Below are 19,820 nucleotides of genomic sequence, written 5' to 3'. Positions count from 1 at the left end.
GAAGGTACTTCCAGTATTATTCATAGAAAATTTGCATTAAAGGAATAGTTCACCCAAAATAAAAATAAAAATCTCTCATCATTTACTCACCCTCTTGCCATCCCAGATGTGTATGACTTTCTTTCATCTGCTGAACCCAAATTAAGATTTTTAGAAGAATATCTCAGCTCTATAGATCCTTACAATACAAATGAATGATGGCCAGAGCTTTGAAGGTCCAAATTTCACATAAAGGATGCATAAAAGTAATCCATATGACTCCTGTGGTTTAATCCATGTCTTCAAAATTAATGATAGGTGTGGGTGAGAAACATATTAATATTTAAGTCCTTTTGTACTATAAATCTCCACTTTCATTTTTAATTCCCATTCTTCTTCTTTTGTTTTTGGCAATTCACATTCTTCATGCATATCGCCACCTACTGTGCAGGGAGGGGAATTTATAGTAAAAAAGGATGTAAATATTTATCTGTTTCTCACCCACATCAATCATATCTGTTCTGAAGCTATATATTTACCACTGGAGTCATGTTGATTACTTTTATGCTGCCTTTGGTTGAACTGTCCCTTTAATAAAATCCAATAGATCCAACATGTCTTTGTCTGCTTTACAAAAGGTGCACACATCACAATCCATATGAAATCTGTGTTACAGAGTAATACGCTCAACTTGAGAAATATATTCAGTCTTTTTAAACTGCAATTCAGCGACAGAACAATTACACACACAGGACAAAATGTTCAAAGTATGACTATTTTAATAGGCAATACAGTTTAAGCACAACATTGTACAGAACATTAGGCACAGTGGGCCAAATGAAAATAACATCATCAACAGAGTAATTTAACAGGCTTGAAACTGAAAATATTGTTTTCTTGTTCTTGTTCTTGCTCTCTGATGTGTCATGAGCATTTTTTCTGATCAAAGTCCCAGCATAGCGCTTATCTCACGCTATCGAGACTTCACCTACAAATTTGGTTTGGCACCTACTGTGTTGTAAGTCAAGTGATGAAGCATTGAAAGTACAGAAGTGATATTAGCTTCAATTTCATCAAAAAATACTTAGCAAAGGAGCTGGACATCCCAAAAAAGAGATAGTTCACCTAAAAATGAAAACTCTCTCATTGTTTACTCACCCTAATTCCATCCCAGATGTGTGACTTTCTTTCTTCTGCTGAACACAAACAAAGATTTTTGAAGAATATATCAGCTCTGTATGTCCATACAATGCAAGTAAATGGTGACATTTTGAAACTCCAAAAAAGCACATAAAGGCCATATCCATAAAAATCCATGTCTTCTGAAGTGATCAAATAGCTTTTGGTAAGAACAGACCAAAATTTAACAAATTGTTAATGTTTCTTGACATCTGCAGTCTCATTGGCGATCATGATTTTAAGCTCGATTACAATTCCTAGTGCAATCTAGCACTCTGCGCATGTGTCAAGCACTAAGAGGTGTAAATAAAGCTTGAAATCATGATTGTGCCTAGAGACAGCTGTCAAGATGTACAATAAAAAAGGAGTTATATTTTGGTCAGTTCTCACCCAAAACCGAAAAAGGACTATTAATATTAGTCATTAACCTAGTCGAGAGAGTTTACTGTGAATAGATTTTGGTCAATGCAGAATTCTTTGCATGCATTTATGATTTGTCTGGTTAAGATAAATTAAACCTTACTATGACCATGATCTAAACCCATGCTTTACACTTAAACTTACCCATCTGAAAATTATAAGGTTACATTGCCATCCATCCAGCCATCCTCAACCGCTTATCCGGGACCGGGTCGTGTTGGCAGCAGATTGAGCAAAGTAGCCCATACGTCCTTTTTCCCAGCCACATCCTCCAGCTCATTCTGGAGGATCCTGAGGCATTCCCAGGCCAGCTGAGAGACACAAGTTGAAGTCAGAAGTTTGCATACTCTTAGGTTGAATTCATTAAACCATATTTTTTAACCACTCCACAGATTTTGTGTTAGCAAATTATAGTTTTTTAGGACAACTACTTTGTGCATGACACAAGTAATTTTTCCAACAATTGTTTACAGACTTTTAATTAACTTTTAACTGACTATATCACAATTCCAGTGGGATTGAAATTTACAAACACTAAGTTAATTGTGCCTTTAAGCAGCTTGGAAAATGACATAAAATGATAAAATGCCTTTAGACAATTAGCCAATTAGCTTATGATAGGCTAATTGGAGTCAATTGGAGATGTACCTGTTGATGTATTTTAAGGCCTACCTTCAAACTCAGTGCCTCTTTGCTAGATCATGGGAAAATCTAAATAAATCAGCCAAGACCAAAAAAAAAAAATGTGGACCTCCACAAGTCTGGTTCATCCTTGGAAGCAATATCCAAACACCTGAAGATACCACATTCATCTGTAAAAACAATATTACGCAAGTATAATCATCAATGGAACACACAGCCATCATAGCGCTCAAGAAGGAGATGCATTCTGTCTCCTAGAGATTAACGTAGTTTGGTGTGACAAATGCAAATCAATCCCAGAACAACAGTAAAGGACCTTGTGAAGATGCTGGAGGAAACAGGTAAAGTATCTATATCCACAGTAAAATGAGTCCTATATCGACATAACCTGAAAGGCTGCTCACCAAGGAAGAAGCCACTGCTCCAAAACCACCATAAAAAAGCCAGACTACAGTTTGCAAGTGCACATGGGGACAAAGATCTTACTTTTTAGAGAAATGTTCTCTGGTCTAATGAAACAAAAATGTAACTGTTTGGCCATAATGACCATCCTTATGTTTGGAGGAAAAAGGGTGAGGCTTGAAAGCTGAAGAACACCACCCCAACTGTAAAGCATGGGGGTGCAGCTTCATGTTGTGGGGTGCTTTGCTGCAAGAAGAACTGGTGCACTTCACAAAATAGATGGCATCATGTGGAAGGAAAATTATGTGGATATATTTAATATATTGATATGTTGTCCGCAAACATCTAAATCTAAGGTTTGACAATTGGCTGGAGTCTCCTCTCCAGCACCCTCGCAAAAGCTTTCCCAGGTAGGCTGAAAAGTGTGATCCCTCGAAAGTTGGAACATATGGGAATCACCACATCTGTCTGCTAATCGGGTTTTAGGATATTCTGGGCAGGGGTCTCTGCCAAACATTCCCAGTTCACCCTTACTTGGGTTTGCCAGATCTATCTGGCAGTTTCCCCCGCCATCTGATCCAACTCACCACCAGGTGGTGGTCGGTTGACAGCTTAGCTCCTCTCTTCACATGAGTGTCAAGAACATGCAGCCGCAGGTCTGATGATATGACAGTATTGTTGATAGATAGCCATTCCTCCCAGTTGCTCCCTAAAGCTATCTCCATCATTGCCAACATGGACATTTAAGTGGCCCAGCAGGTGCCCCCTCCAGGGCCCCTCCTAGCGTCTCCAAGAATGCAGAATAATCTGGACTGTGGTTCGGTGCATAAGCATAGACCACAGCCAGAGCTTTTCCTCCTGCAACATGAAGTCACAATGAGGCGACCCTCTCATCTACTGGGCCAAAATGCAAGATCATAGCACTAAGCTGGGAGTTTGTGAGTATACCCACACCTGCTCAACACCTTTCACCCTGAGCAACTCCGGAGAAGGAAAGAGTCAAAGCCCTGTCCAGGAGTTTGGTTCCAGAGCCAGAACAGTGTGTAGAGGTGAGTCCAACTATATCTACCTGGTATCTCTCAACCTCACACACTAATTCTGGCTCCTTCCCCACCAGTGAGGTCACATCCCATGTTCCAAAAGCCAGTTACCGTAACCAAGGTCCAGTCCGCACAGGCCCCCGCCTTCACCTGTTACCCGATGGGCATCGCACCGGTCCCCTATTTCTCTCCTGCAAGCTCCTCTCCCGGGCCTGGCTTCAGGAAAGGACTCCTGTTTCCCTGTTCCAGGCAAGGTCACTTTTCTTCCTGCTGGCCACATCATAGGGGAGTTTCGGATGGCTCTTCATCTGGCCTCTCACCTGGGACCAAGGAAGACCCTACCAGGAGTCAATGCTCCAGATAACAAAGCTCCCAGGGTCATTGGGGCATGCACACCCCTCTACCACGATGAGGTGGCAATCCACAGAGGGGTTGCATCTTACTCTCAGTAAATCCAGCAGAGTCTGAGTGCTGCCAACCTAAAACTACATCTTTGCAACACTTGGATACAATGACAATGTTCATTTGAGATAGAAAAAAACAGGGTTAAAAGAGAATTACCTTAAAATCCCAGAGTGATTTAAAAATAAAGGTCTGCTCTTGGCCCACTTTCTAGAAACAGCATGCATGCAAGGCACCTGTGATGTACTTTTTTCATCTTTTTCCAATTTCCAGTAAGTTACTGAACTTACAGGTAATATTACAAATGAAACGCATTAGATAATTAGTTAAAGTTAATTAACATTTACCTGCTTTTACATGAACATGCAATAGAATGTACAATAGACATGCAGTAATAGCCAGACTAAATTATACAGCATACATTCCAAACCCATTTGTAGCACCTCATTATTTTACACTTACCACAAAATTAAGTGGCCCCCAGCCAGGCTCAGAGCTCTCATGCTGACTGACATGTCAAGGGAAAAAAATCCATAGTGTCTTCAGGTTTAAGGTCATTTTAAGAATAAATCAGGTATTACCACGAAATACTCCAATATAAGAAGTAAGTTTAAATTTACAACCATAAAAATGTTTAGCAATACATAGTGTACGATAAGTTTCAAGGGAAAATATTTTTATATGATCTGTTTTCTCCACCTGGAAAAAATGCCATGCTTTGAAACGGTGTTAAGAATTATTTAAAATAAATTCTGGTTGCATCAATCACATGGGTGCACTATTATTCAGCGATACTTCTTTCATTAGCTAATAGCTAATCCGATTAGTTAAAACAACACCGACAGTTTGACACAGTTTTGTCTCAGTGCCACAAAATCACTGTCATGTGCCACAACATCCAGTGGCATGAGAGGCATAAAAACGTAAGATGCCATACAACAAAATGTTAATACTGCTACTGCAAAACCAACTGGATCGCCTTAGAAGACATGAATTAAACCACTGGACACATTTGGATTACTTTTATGCTGCCTTTATGTCCTTTTTGGAGCTTCAATGTTTTTGCAACCATTCACTTGCATTGTATGGACCCACAGAGCTGAGATATTCTTCTTAAAATCTTATTCTGTGTTCTGTCGAAGAGAGAAATGGGATGGCATGAGGATGAGTAAATGATTATATAAAAAATTATAACTCATTAACCCTTAAATGCATACTTTGGGTCTTTAGTGACTTTAGTGGGAATTCATTCCACTCTAAAAAAAAAAACATGATTATGTCTACACCGCTTGAGTATTACTCAACTTTCTCTGCTAAATGGTGTAAAAACAATCCACAAAAAAAAAAATTATGTTTAGAATGTTTAATAGAGCTGTTCGGGTTGTAGTCCAAAAACCTAGAAGAGAATTCACTATGGGTTCCCTCAGGGTTTTCTTATGGGTTTTTATAATGGGGTTTTTGAGTAAAATAAGGTCTGTGGTAAACATTACTTGACGAAACGTGGACGTTGTGTTACAACATGAATTACAGTCATGAAATGTGAATTTCATTTGAATAAAAAAAAAAGAAAAAAGTATTTAAATCAATACAGATTCAAAATTCACATTTGAGGTATGACTGTGTGTAATTTACGTTCTAGATCAAAACTTCCACGTATTGTAAAGTAATGTTTACCACAAACCTTATTTTACTAATAAGTTCAAAAACCCCATCATAAAACCCATAGGAAAATCCTGAGGGTACCCATGGCGTATTAGACTTTCGTGTTCGCCTACAAATTGACTTCAAAGCTGAACAGCTCTATTACCCGAAGTGTATATAGTCATTAAAGACAGTAGATTTGTAACATTGTCTGTTTTTTTTTTTTTTTTTTTTTTGCACTTCTGTAAATCATATTTCTATGATTATTTCATATCTATATCATCTATCTATATCACACAATATATATTTTCTTGTTTAGATGACTATATTCATACAAATGACTACTAAATCACATTGATTTTCTGTGTGACAACAGTGAATTATGAGTATAAATATGGTATTTCTTACTCAAAGTGGCACTGATGTATCAGTGATTGACTTTTACATTTGACATTGCCATTTAATGAAGAAACAACATGGAAGTAAACTATAGCAAGTACAACACATTAACAGTATGATTTGGCTATTGTCATTGGGTGTACTACTGAAATGATGTAAGTTGTATATCTGTTTAGACTCAAAGTGTAGCTCAGTATGTGTTTGACAGCCAGTTGCTTTAGCAAGATGCAGGATATTTTAGACATTGTTTTGACATTCGTAACCGATTTACTTCAAACAATGACTTTTAATTGCTTATTTTGTTGCGGTAACCTGTACGGCTCTTTGAAATAACTGAAATAATTTGGCAAAGTGATATGGAACTATTATGCGGTCAAGTCCTAGAACTACTTAATAGCCGAGCATTTACTTAAAAAAGAATTGCACACTTTAGAACCAAATCAAATCCACGCCCTGGGTTTGAACCTATGACTCCAGCAGTGGTCAGCTTGCTGAGCTACCCAGGTCCCTAAGGGTTAAGCATTTTTAAGGTTTAAAGAAGTCAAACAGTTAGGTGAAATTATCTGCTATAATAATAATAATAATAATAATAATAATAATAATAATAATAATAATAATTACTATTACTTTTTACTGTCAGTTGGTAGCTTAATCGACACAAATAATATAATGTTTCTCCTCATTTACAATTCCGTGACTTTTATTTTGAAAAACCAAGAAGATTCGCTTCATGTCTCACTTACGATTTAAATACACTTTAACGTTTTACATATTTTAGTAATATCTCGTGAACAATTCAAACACAAAATATACTGTAAAAAAAAATGTAACATTTGAAAATATTGTCATGAATGCTCACAAATTAAATTATCCATGTCGAAAGTGCTGCTGTAAAATCACAGCGTGTCATACGCGCTGACATTGGCAGGGACGAGACATGCCTCTTTTCTTCAAGCCTCTGAAAGTTACTTTTCTCTGCGGTGCTGTTCCGTTTGCCAGCAGTTTCAGTTTGTCGGTATTGCTGGTTGTGAATAGTGAAGTCAGTATAGTTATATAGTTATAGACTAACAGTGTGATGTCAGTGTACAGACCGCTGGTGTGTTTACTCAGACATGGGACTGCAGTGAGGGTCTGTAGGACAGTCACCACCTGGTCACCTGTAGGAGCTGCTTTCAATTCCAAAGTCCAGAAGAGACTAGACCTCTTTCAACAAAATGTGGTATGTACTTTTCTTCACATTATAGTCTTGGTAGTTCATAACATCTTCTACGTCATAACTTCTGCACCACATTGTAAATGGCGTACATGATGATGTTACTCATTTTGTCTTCTGATCTCTTAGGGGTTGTTTGGGGTCCCGGAGCTCAGCTCCTTGGAGGGCTTTGATGTGGTCCAGGACAGAGCTCTGCAGGAGACAGAGCAGCTTGTGGAGAAAGCCTGTCGCTGCCCGCCAGGAGTCAAAACAGTGGAGATATTTGATAAACTCTCAGACAGCCTGTGCAGAGTGGCAGACTTGGTAAACTACACATTTAATTGGGGTCATTCGTATTAAGATGGGAAAAAATACAAAGTGAAAAATCTGAATTAATGTCTGTTCCTTTTTTCATGATTTGTAGGCAGACTTTATCAAAATAGCACACCCCGATTCGTCCTATCGGGAGGCTGCAGAGAGGACTTGTATAAAGATTGGCACTATGGTGGAGAGGTGGGCCTGCTTCACATTGAGCAGTTTTTAATAAAATCGAAGGAAAGGTATTTTTCCAAAGGAATTGAATGTTTTTATTTCTTATGATGCAGGCTCAATACTAACGTTGAATTGTGTAAGAGTTTAAAGGACTTGTTGGATAATGAAGAGATCATGGCCAAATTGGACCCAGAGACAAGGTATGAAATCTTTTGAGAACCAGTTTATTCTGGAAAAATTGCCACAAATTTCTAACTCTGATTTATGTTAAATAACAACAACTAGGCTTTGAATGCGACGCAGGTGACTGGGTCAAGAAAAAAGTGAGGCACTTACAATGGAAGTGAATGGGGCCAGTTCATAAACATTAAAATACTCACTGTTTTAAAAGCAAAGCGACATTAGGCAAGTTAATATGGCTTTAGTGTGATGAAGTCACAAATAAACTTTATCGGTGTTAAGTTATATCCAATATTGCAACTTTGTTGCCATGACAACGTTATGCCAGTAAACCCTATAATCTAGTAGGCACGGTAATGCCCAGAAATCTTTGATTTTGTCACACTGAAATAATGTCAACACATAATGTTTACATCTTTCGGCTATACTTTTGAAACTGTGTATTTGAATGGTTGTAGACTGGCCCCATTCATTTCCATTGTAAGTGTCTTACTGTAACCACACCTCTCTCAAACAGTTTTGAAGAGATTTTTATCAAAGTCAACCCTGAATCAATTTTAGAGTTCTTATTGGGAGAAAAAAAAAACCTTACATAGTCTTTGTTTTTAATCACTCTACCTAAAACATATATTTTAACTTTAGCTTTTCATCATGAAAATAGCCTTGGAAGCTGGCATGGCATAAAGTCACTAACTAACTAACATTCTCTCTCTCTCTCTCTCTCTCTCTCGCTCTCTCTTTTACTCTCTCTCTCTCTCTCTCTAATTAAATAAGGGATGAGTCTAAATTATTTTTGTGAGAATAATATCATTAAAATGAATTCAGCAAGAAAATAAATAGAAAACTTTTGTTTCATTGATACAGAAGAGTAGCTGAACTGTTCATGTTTGACTTTGAAATAAGTGGAATCCATCTGGATAAAAAAAAGGTAAGATTCTTTGTATTGATTGTGCTTCTCGTGACCAATCGTAATTTACTGGTGAATGAAAATTTGTGAGTGTCTATAATATCCTCTCTCTTTCACAGAGGAAAGAAGCAGTGAACTTAAATGTTAAGATCTTGGATCTGAGCAATAAGTTTCTTATGGGCTGTCACATGCCAAACAGAATAGAGAAGAGCGCTCTTCCTGAACACCTTCACCAACACTTCACCAACGAGGGAAATTACATTCAGATTGGAGGCCTGCACGCTGATGCACCTGATGATCTGGTAGATCACAAAAGATCACTGTGTTACAGCTGTTACCATCTGATATACCTCTCAAACTCCAAAAGGGGGCACTATATCGCAAAAATAATAATGCTTAATATGCTCAAGTACCTGTATACATAAGTCAGGCATATGTAGTATTGTTTGAAAGCTTAGAATTAGAATTTTTCATAGATAACTATTACTTCTGCATTTATGTTACTTAAAATAACAAAATAAGGCCTTATAACATCCACGTTGCAAATAAGCGCCACCTAGTGTTATGTGGTAGAAATATTAATATTAATATAAAATAGCACTTAAATAGACAAATCATATATCAAATGAAAGCTGTCATTCTCAGGAATGCATTGTTGCCCTAATACCACAGTTTAAAAAGATTTTCAAAAGAATCACAAAGTGAAATGATATCTGTTTTACTTTAGGCAGTTCTCTAAAATATAATCCATTGTTTTCTTGTCTGTGAGCTTGCTTGCGTGAATAATTCAATGTTAAATCTTGGGTGTCCAGAACAAAATATGTGGTCCCGCAGTAATAGCATGCTAAAACATTAATCGTAAATGTAAGTTATCATCTATACAGTGAGGGAAAAACGTATTTGATCCCCGGCTGATATTGTACTTTTGCCCAATGACAAACAAATGATCAGTCTATAATTTTAATGGTAATTAAAAAAAAAAATTTGTTTAAATTTAATTGCATTTTATTGAGGGAAATAAGTATTCGACCCCTCTGCAAAACATGACTTGGTACTTGTGGCAAAACCCTTGTTGGCAATCACTGAGGTCAGATGTTTCTTGTAGTTGGCCACCAGGTTTGCACACATCTCAGGAGGGATTTTGTCCCACTCCTCTTTGCAGATCTTCTCCAAGTCATTAAGGTTTCGAGGCTGATGTTTGGCAACTCGAACCTTCAGCTCCCTCCACAGATTTTCTATTGGATTAAGGTCTGGAGACTGGCTAGGCCACTCCAGGACCTTAATGTGCTTCTTCTTGAGCCACTCCTTTGTTGCATTGGCCGTGTGTTTTGGGTCATTGTCATGCTGGAATACCCATCCACGACCCATATTCAATGCCCTGGCTGAGGGAAGGATTTGACAGTACATGGCCCCGTCCATCGTCCCTTTGATGCGGTGAATTTGTCCTGTCCCCTTAGCAGAAAAACACCCCCAAAGCATAATGTTTCCACCTCCAGCTGTTGTCACCTTCTCACCAAGCTGCTTGGCGATGGTCTTGTAGCCCATTCCAGCCTTGTGTAGATCTACAATCTTGTCCCTGACATCCTTGGTCAGCTCTTTGGTCTTGGCCATTGTAGAGAGTTTGGAATCTGATTGATTGATTGCTTCTGTGAACAGGTGTCTTTTATACAGGTAACAAACTGAGATTAGGAGCACTCCTTTTAAGAGTGTGCTCCTAATCTCAGCTCATTACCTGTATAAAAGACACCTGGGAGCCTCTGATTGAGAGGGGGTCGAATACTTATTTCCCTCATTCAAATGCAATTTAATTTATAAAAATGTTTACATGCTTTTTTCTGGATTTTTTTGTTGTTATTCTGTCTCTCACTGTTCAAATTAACCTACCATTAAAATTATAGACTTATCATTTCTTTGTCAGTGGGCAAATGTACAAAATCAGCAGGGGATCACTGTATCTGTTATAGAATGTTATTCATCACCTCAAAGGAGACTGAGCTTCTAATCCATTCAGAGGCTGAGATTTTCGATGAAACAATGGAGGTGGTGCACAAACTGAAAATTAGACTGAATGTCCATGGACGAGTTCATCTGCAAGGGCTAAAATGCGTTAGAGCGCCACCTACATTTGAAGGTGATGGAGGAAAAAAAATGATTCTAGTACTTGCTGCCATCTAGTGCAGTGGTTCTAAACCCTGATCCTAGAACCACTATTTTGAAGGAGGGTGAATGAGTGTGAACAATTGCAGGTGGCAGCCCAAAAATGCCTCAGTTGAAGAGGTTAAAGTTATAGTTCACCCAAAAATAAAATTTTTTTTTACTCTTGTTGTTCCAAACCCCCTATGATTTTCTTCTGTGGAACACTAAAGAAGATTTTATACAGAATTTTTGGGACTGAATGGTGACTGATGTTGCCATTCTGCCACATAGGTTTGGAGCAACATAAAAGTGAGAAAGTGATGACAGATTTTCCATATTTGAGTGAACTATCCCTTTAAACTGTGAACTTTTTTTTATTTTATTTTTTTAGGTAAGGGAAGTTGCATATAAAATTTTTCTCTACCCCAATGCAAATTTGATGCACATACTTGAGGAACTGCTGACCTGCAGGGATAAGCTGGCTCGATTGGTTGGTTATGAATCTTATGCACACAGAGCATTAAAGGGAACCATGGCCAAAAGCCCAGGTAAAAACCTTTAGTCTCATCAGGCCTAATTCTTCTCAATTTCATTGTTTTGCTTTTTTAGTTTTTTTTTTAGGGTGAAGTGTGTAATTTCTGTACAACTAGCGCCACCGAAAGGAGTAGCAAAAATACTGATTATTTCCAAACAGTTTTCCCAATGATTTTTCACTGGTAAGACAAACAGGTAGTCCCGCCTCAAACTCACGCAATTGGTTGAGGCAGATGATGTCTTAGACCATTCAAACAAACAGAGAAATGTTTTGTAAGCTACCTATGAATAGGTCACTTATAGATGTCTCTGCACCTAAAAATGGAATAGTATTTAAAATGTATCTGAAAAATTACACACATCACCTTTAAAAAAAACCTTCCAGCTATACACGTGCCCTCTGATGAGTATTCAGTTCAAGTTCTGTTTTTCCACAGAGGCAGTCATGAACTTCTTACAGCTTCTCACAGACAAACTCTCTGACAGGTTGTGTTTTACCCCTTCATTGTATGTAATTTGCATTAAACAACTGCTCTAGATGAATATATCATGTGCTAAAGTTTCTATCTGTGAGTTATTGATAATTTAACCTGATTTATGTACTGAAGTGTTGTCAAATTCCTATTCGTGGAAATGTCATTCTGACATGAGCCACTAGGTGTCACTGTCTACTAAATGTTATATCATCGTCACTATAACAGAGGCACAAGGCATTGCATGCTTCAATTTCCATTTGATGGCACTTTAAGTGTTTTTTTGTTGTTTTTTTAAATCAGGACTGAAAAGGATTTTAAAATGATGAGGGACATGAAGACAAAACTCAACCCCAGAAATCGAGTAAGCACTGCACTATAACACTATGATGTAGATTTTAGACACAGTACTGTGCAAAAGTTTTAGGCACTTGGGAAAAATGATGCATAGTGAGGATGTCTTCAAAAATTATGCCATAAATAGTTGTCATTCATCACTTTATGTCATACAAAGTCCAGTAAACATAAAAAAAAGCTACATCAATATTTGGTGTGACCACCTTCGCCTTCAAAACAGCACAAATTCTCCTAGGAAAACCTGGATACAATATTTCAATAGGATTTTCCAAGCTTCTTGGAGAATTCACCACAGTTCTTCTATCTATTTTGCCAAAAAGAAATGTTTGGGAGTCTAAAATGTATATTTCATAGTGTCATACTAAAGCTGAAATATAAATAACCATCTGAAGACAAAAGTTTTTGTGAAGCATTTCTGTGCCTAAGACTTTTGCACAGTAATGTATGTGTTCCAGAGTAAAGTGTTTAACCAGGAGAATAGATTCAACAATTTTTATTTTTGTCCTCTAGGAACTAATGCCATGGGACCATCCATACTACAGTGGTGTGATACGTGCTGAAAGGTAAGACAAGGGAGAAAGTACGAGAGAGTATTCCGAATCAGAGGTTTTGTGCTATCAGATTTATACAATGTAAATAAAGTAGGAGAGCGGTAAAGATAATTTACGAAAGACACAATACATTTAGCAGTTATGAACTATCAGTAAGGAAAGGAGGATGTCCTATATTTTGTGTACAGTCGCAGCTAAAAGGTATTATTAAGCACAATGCTCAGCAAAGCCATAAATATATGAACTATGTTTACTATGTTACCATATACTGTGTGTATGTATGTATGCACTCACCGACCACTTTACAAGGAACACTTGTACACCTAATTATTCATGCAATTATCTAATCAGCCAATCGTGTGGCAGCAGTGCAATGCATAAAATCATACAGATACGGGTCATGAGCTTCAGTTAATGTTCACATCAACCATCATAATGGGGAAATTGTTTTATCTCAGTGATTTGGACCGTGGCATGATTGTTAGTGCCAGATGGGCTGGTTTGAGTATTGCTGATCTCCTGGGATTTTCACACACAACAGTCTCTAAAGTTTACTTAGAATGGTACCAGGAACAAAAAGTATCCAGTGAGCAGCAGTTCTGCGAACAGAAACACCTCGTTGATGAGAGAAGTCAACAGAAAGTGGCCAGACTGGTTCGAGCTGACAGAAAGGCTACTGTAACTCAGATAACCACTCTGTATAATTGTAGTGAGCAGAATTGCATCTCAGAATGCACTACATGTCGATTCTTGAGGCGGATGTGCTACAACAGCAGAAGACCATAGAAAGCGGAAGCTGCAGTGGGCACAGGCTCACCAAAACTGGACAGTTGATAACTGGAAAAACATAGAACATATATCGATTTCTGCTGATATACACTGATGGTAGGCCCACTGCAGCCTCAGCTTTCTGTACTTGGCTGACAAAAGTGAAACCCAACGTTGTCATTTAACCAGGATAGAGAGAGAAGTGAATAGCCCAGATGCTTGACAACAAGATGACAAGTACATCAGAGTCTCTAGTTTGAGAAACTGACCCCCACAGATCCTAAACTGGCAGCTCTGATGACCAGTACATGGCAAACACTAGTTTCATCTGCAACTGTGAAGAGAAGACTGAGATCTTTGCCTTTTAGACAGACTTTCAAAGAAACATTTGAAATGGCAAATAAGAAGAAAAGTGTAGAATGTGCAAAAAAACTAGAGGTAGGCCGATATATCGGTTTTACCGATTAATTAATTATAAGCAAAGAAACACCGTTTTTAATTCCTATTGATGCCTTATTAGGAAAATGGTTTTATAAATGTAAAATATTAATCATTTTAAATATATTAAATATTTAGATAAGGTAATTACAGTAGGCTATATGCAAACAAGGGGAAGACTGGCACAGATTTGTATCCACTGAAGCACTGGCATAGATTGACAGACACCCTAAAGACACCATTCAGCCCTTAAAAATGTGGTACTTTTGTGTTTGTCTCTGCAGATTTAACATTGAGCCAAGTCTGTACAGTCCGTATTTCTCACTGGGGGCTTGTATGGAAGGTCTGAACAGTGTTTTCACACAGCTGTATGGTGTATCGCTGCTGGCCGAGCAGCCCAACCTGGGGGAAGTGTGGAGCAATGACATCCGCAAGCTGGTGAGATCATGAGTCTGTGTTCGGACTACTTTTGACTTCATTATCAGACCCAAATCCTGTGATGAGCTTCCAATGAGAGTACTTTCTAAGGTCTCAGATGACTTGAGTTTACCATAACTTCCTTTTTGAATTGTGCCTACAGGCTGTGGTGCACGAAACCGAGGGTTTGCTGGGATACATCTACTGTGACTTCTTCTACAGGCCAGACAAACCCCACCAGGTAGAGTAGAGCTCAGATAAGCTTTCTTTCTATATAGTTTCCACTTCAGCCAACAAATGTATGTTGTTTGATCAGACCAGTTTTGTTTGTCTTCTCCTCAGGACTGCCATTTCACCATCCGTGGTGGAAGGCGGTTGGATAATGGTCAGTATCAGCTGCCGGTGGTGGTTCTGATGCTGAACCTGCCCCATGCCACTCGATCAGCCCCCACACTGCTCAGCCCGGGCATGATGGAGAACCTCTTTCACGAGATGGGCCATGCAATGCACTCCATGCTGGGACGCACTCGTTACCAACACGTGACGGGTACAGCTATGAACACATAGTCTACTAAATCTGTTTACATGTCTTTATCAGCTTGTAGGTTATTTGAGTCTGTAGGAACATGTTTCTCCATGTTTCTTTGGGGTTTGTTTTATTGTGTTCTCTTTTTAGGAACACGGTGTGCCACTGATTTCGCAGAGGTGCCATCTATTTTAATGGAATACTTTGCCACAGATTATCGTGTGATTAACCAGTTCGCCCGGCATTACCAGACAGGACAGGTACAGATATCTCAAAACTGTACTGTGTTATTTCTGTATTGGCTTTATCGTTGTAATGGTGCTTTATTTCACATGCATCTCTATCATTTGTCAAAGCCTTTGCCGCAGAGCATGGTGGCACGTCTCTGTGAGTCCAAGAAGGTCTGTGGTGCTGCTGACACTCAACTTCAGGTAGCAGATCTTTAAAAAGCAGAATGTTTTCCAGCATGAACAACCTAACGCAACAAATGAAATGTCTCAAGACAAAAAAAACTGTTATAAGTTGAACTGTTTTTAACTTGTCTGTGTCTAAAAACATAGCGCTCCTGCTCGAGACATTCATCTAGCACATGTTTACATAGAAAAACAATTGGGAAAAAAAGTTATTTATAAACTTCCCCTTGGAAAGTTAGACCAGAAACATACTTTATGCAAGCATGCATACGTAGAACGATTCTTTGGCCAACATGTAGACCGGTTGAACATGCTTGGCATGCCTTCTTGTGTTTCTGTGGTGGTAACAAACCTCAGTATTCAAAGGGGCAATAGAGTTACCTTCAAAAGTCTGTGCAGTTAAACAGGATGTGTTATTATTCAGGTAATTTGCTATAAATAAATTGACTAACTTTTTCTTTAAACTGTGGCTCCTCCATGACAGTAGTTGGCTCACCGTAGAAGTGGACAGTTCACACTAATATCCTCTGTAGAGCCTCTTGGGACAACGCTGAGAATGCAACGCGTAGTTATGCTTCGTTGTAAAATGCGGTCTGAATTTTGAAACTCAACAACGCCCAAAATTGAGCTGGCTTAGCTAGACGCGTCTGCATTCACGTATTTGCGAAGAGCACTTTAGGCCATATTACTTAGCTATGAGGTATGCTACACCACAAGTGCACTACTTATGTTGGGAATGAAATAGGAATACATTGAAATATCATTTTTACATCTAGCTAGCCGATAATTATATTTGTATTATGTCTGATTGCAGAAGCAGATAATATAGTCTTTAAACAAATAAATAAAATTGTGTTCAACGTTAAGTTTCAATTTAAAACTTTACACTTTACAGTGGAATTGGGCATTATAATGTGTAGTTTTTTTTTTTTTTATGATATTAAAGGTATAGTTCACCCAAAAAAATATAATTCTCTCATCATTTACTCAATTTTATGCCATCACATGTGTATGTGTATGACTTTCTTACTTTTGTAGAACACAAACAAAGATTTTTAGTAGAATATTTCAGCTCTGTAGGTCCGTACAATGGTGGATGGTGACCAGAACTTTGAATCTCCAAAAATCCCATAAAGGCAGCATAAAAGTAATATATAAGACTCCAGTGGTATAATATACAGTATGAGAAACACATCAATATTTCAATCCTTTTTTTACTATAAATCTCCACTTTCAGAATGTGGAGATTTAGTGGACTTAAATATGAATCTGTTTCTCACCCACACCTATTATATTGCTTGTGAAGACATGGATTAAACCACTTGAGTCATTTTAATTACTTTTATGCTGCCTTTATATGCTTTTTGGAGCTTGAAAGGTCTGGTCACCATTCACTTGTTGTGTGTGGACCTACAGAGTTGAAAAGTTCTTCTAAATATCTTTGTTTGTGTTCTGCAGAAGAAAATCATAAACATCTGGGATGGCATAAAATTGAGTAAATGATGAGAGAATTTTCATTTTTGGGTGAACTGTCTGTTTAACATTATAATGAATGATAGAAAAGATCTGCTTCCAGTATTGGCAAATTTAGACTTTAGTATAAAAAGTTCTAATATTTGCCACTGTAGGCAATAATGTTTTCTAGTTTTATATTATTATAAATGAGTCGGCACCTAAACACAGGTTTCTTTTATTGCTGTTTGTCTGCAGGTTTTCTATGCAATCCTGGATCAAGTTTATCATGGAAAACCAAAAAATCAATCAATGACAGATATCTTGACAGACTTGCAAAAGAAGTATTATGGCCTACCATATGTCACCAACACCGTAAGTTTGTTTATGTTTTTTTTGGTGAAGAACATCGAAAGACATTGTTTTCAAAGTATTTTATTATGATCCTGCCAATATACGTATGCTGTAACACTTCTTTAACATTCACACTTCCCATTTTCAAAATGATTTTTTTATGCCCACTGTGAAATATGAAAGATCTTAAAGGGATAATTCACCCAAAAATGAAAATGATGTCATAGTTTACTCACCCTTATAACTTTCCAAACCCTTACGACATTCTGAGAAACCCAAAAGGAAAATTTAGGCAGAATGTTTACACTACTCTTAGTCATGCAATGGAAGTGAATAGGGATGGACACTGTCAAGCCTCCAAGATGACAAAAAAGCACCATAAAAGTAGTCCTCAAGCACAATATTTCAAGTCTTCTGAAGGCATACAATAATTTTGGGTGAAAACAGATGGAAAGTATAAGTGGTAACTCACTGGTTACCCATATTCCCCACTGCAGCCCCTCTCATCTCATTTGCACTTCCGTATGTTCAAGCTTCGGTCTGTACCTCACAAAAGCTATCGTATAGCTTCAGAAGTCTTGGAATATAGCAGAACAGTATGGAAAAGAGCAGCATGAATATTCTGTGACTAAATTTGTTTTCCAGGGAAGCTAGAAAGTAATATGATTTTACAGTGACATGAAAGTGATTAAATGATGACAGAATTTTCACTTTTTAAAAACTTCCCCTTTAAGGATAAATCGTTTGAGTTAGTAAATGTCACTTAAAACTCGAAGCATGTTTCTCCATTTGTTGGTGGTCTGTTAACCTAAAATTAAGTGATCCCTTGCAGTTAATGAATGTTTGCGAATCATTCCTTGACTAATCCTTAATAACATCTTATAGGCTACAACTGCTTCTAAAGTACAAAAGTACATCAACACACCAAGGTAGTTTAGTTTTGGCTTTGTTCCTTCCCTGTGGTTTTATCTTTTACAGACGTTGCACGGTTAAAGGGTAAAAATGCTTTTCTTTCCTGTTTGGGGGCCTTTTCTGAAATAACAAAGCAGAGATATCCTTTGAAGAAGCACTCCCTATTTGAAACTCTTCTTTCAGAATTGTTTGTAGGGAGGGAAAAAGTTTGAAATGCTTTTCTCAACACTTCAGCTGCTGTAGACATGGCCGTTTGGGAGCTAGAGCGATCTAAAAAGCATATTTTATTTCGGAATGGCCTTCATAAACCATTCATCCTAGCCTGTAATTATTTGGAGCCACTGGGAAAAAGCCCCCCCACCAACTCAAAATATTCCCCTCTCTTTAATTGCCCCAGCCATAATGTCTTTACCATCCTCTGAATCACCCTCCTCTCCCCCCTTTTTATCCATTATTACTCCCACTCACGGTAACGCAGCTAAAAGTATGCGTGTCTTTTGTTCATGTAGGACGCACGTTTTATTGACTAAAAGAACAACTGAAACCTTTCTTCAGTCCACAGATGGTCATAAAATCAACTTGTTTCTGCATGCATCTATTCATTTAATCTTTATTGAAGTATGACAGCTGTTTTGATGAACAGACCTTATTGTAGTAACTTATTTTCAAGAATATGTAAGTGGTGCTTGTTTGTTGGAGTTGCTTTGACAATTTTTCCAGGTTTTTCCATGTCTCTTAAAGGGATAGTTCACCCAAAAATGAAAATTCTCTCATCATTTACTCACCCTCTTGCCATCCCAGATGTGTATGACTTTCTTTCTCATGCTGAACACAAACAAATATTTTTAGAAGTAGGTTCATAAAATGCAAGTGAATGGTGGAGTGTAGGGATGCCACGATCATATGGTTTTACTTCTATTCATGATTTAAAAATGGTGCGGTTAATTTAACCGTAAGAATTTAGAATCCACTATTAAAACTGTAAAATGCTTTACACATGGAAAAATATTATATATAATGTATTAATATATACTATAATATAAAATCGTTTTTTGTTCGATTTTTGTAAGCCTAAATGTGAAAAACTCTTGTGCCTGTGTGGGTACTGGAGCTGTTGCTATGGTTACGGACGGTGGCCACATGGTGCTTGACCAGGTGTTGCGGACTGAACATGAAACTGGGGCTACTACATGCAAATTTCAAAGTACAACAGAGGATTTTGAATATCAGATTTTGATTATCAGATTCATATCCATCAAAAAACCAACTTAGATTGGCTGTTTGGCAGCATTTAAATGACTGACTGAAGACGACAGATGTAAAACAAGCAGACAGAAGTCCTAGAAACACACACTTTCTACAAATTGGACCGGATGCTCCACTAGTCGTCCAACAACAAACTAGTAAGTTTAATATTTTATCTGTGGTGATATTAAAGACTTTTTGTCATGTTTAAGCATGTTGACAGCTTATGGTGCATTGTGTGTAGTTACTATCAGCAAGTAAATCATCATCATTATTTAAAGCATTGCTTCTGTACAACTTCACCGCATTCAACAATAAATGTCAATTTTAGTCATTATAGGACTTTAATCGCTTACTGTAAGCAATGAT

At 37.7% G+C, this 19,820-nt stretch overlaps 1 protein-coding gene across 1 annotated transcript in view; it reads left to right on the top strand.

Annotated features, from left to right (window-relative positions):
- The first annotated feature begins 7,023 nt into the window (after positions 1-7,023).
- The window catches only part of mipepa (mitochondrial intermediate peptidase a), a 35,413-nt gene continuing 22,616 nt past the window's right edge, over positions 7,024-19,820 (top strand). The window contains exons 1-16 of the mRNA XM_052107244.1: positions 7,024-7,323; positions 7,447-7,620; positions 7,721-7,809; positions 7,902-7,988; positions 8,833-8,896; positions 8,995-9,177; positions 11,403-11,559; positions 11,983-12,031; positions 12,322-12,382; positions 12,886-12,938; positions 14,417-14,570; positions 14,713-14,790; positions 14,892-15,096; positions 15,226-15,335; positions 15,432-15,506; positions 17,199-17,315. Of these exons, the coding sequence (XP_051963204.1) occupies positions 7,180-7,323; positions 7,447-7,620; positions 7,721-7,809; positions 7,902-7,988; positions 8,833-8,896; positions 8,995-9,177; positions 11,403-11,559; positions 11,983-12,031; positions 12,322-12,382; positions 12,886-12,938; positions 14,417-14,570; positions 14,713-14,790; positions 14,892-15,096; positions 15,226-15,335; positions 15,432-15,506; positions 17,199-17,315 (1,800 nt within the window). The 5' untranslated portion in view covers positions 7,024-7,179. The remainder of the gene's footprint in view (positions 7,324-7,446; positions 7,621-7,720; positions 7,810-7,901; positions 7,989-8,832; positions 8,897-8,994; positions 9,178-11,402; positions 11,560-11,982; positions 12,032-12,321; positions 12,383-12,885; positions 12,939-14,416; positions 14,571-14,712; positions 14,791-14,891; positions 15,097-15,225; positions 15,336-15,431; positions 15,507-17,198; positions 17,316-19,820) is intronic.

This window comes from Xyrauchen texanus, chromosome 36 (assembly GCF_025860055.1).
Source record: "Xyrauchen texanus isolate HMW12.3.18 chromosome 36, RBS_HiC_50CHRs, whole genome shotgun sequence".
NCBI lineage: Eukaryota > Metazoa > Chordata > Actinopteri > Cypriniformes > Catostomidae > Xyrauchen > Xyrauchen texanus.
This window is presented reverse-complemented; position numbering and strand designations above follow the sequence as displayed.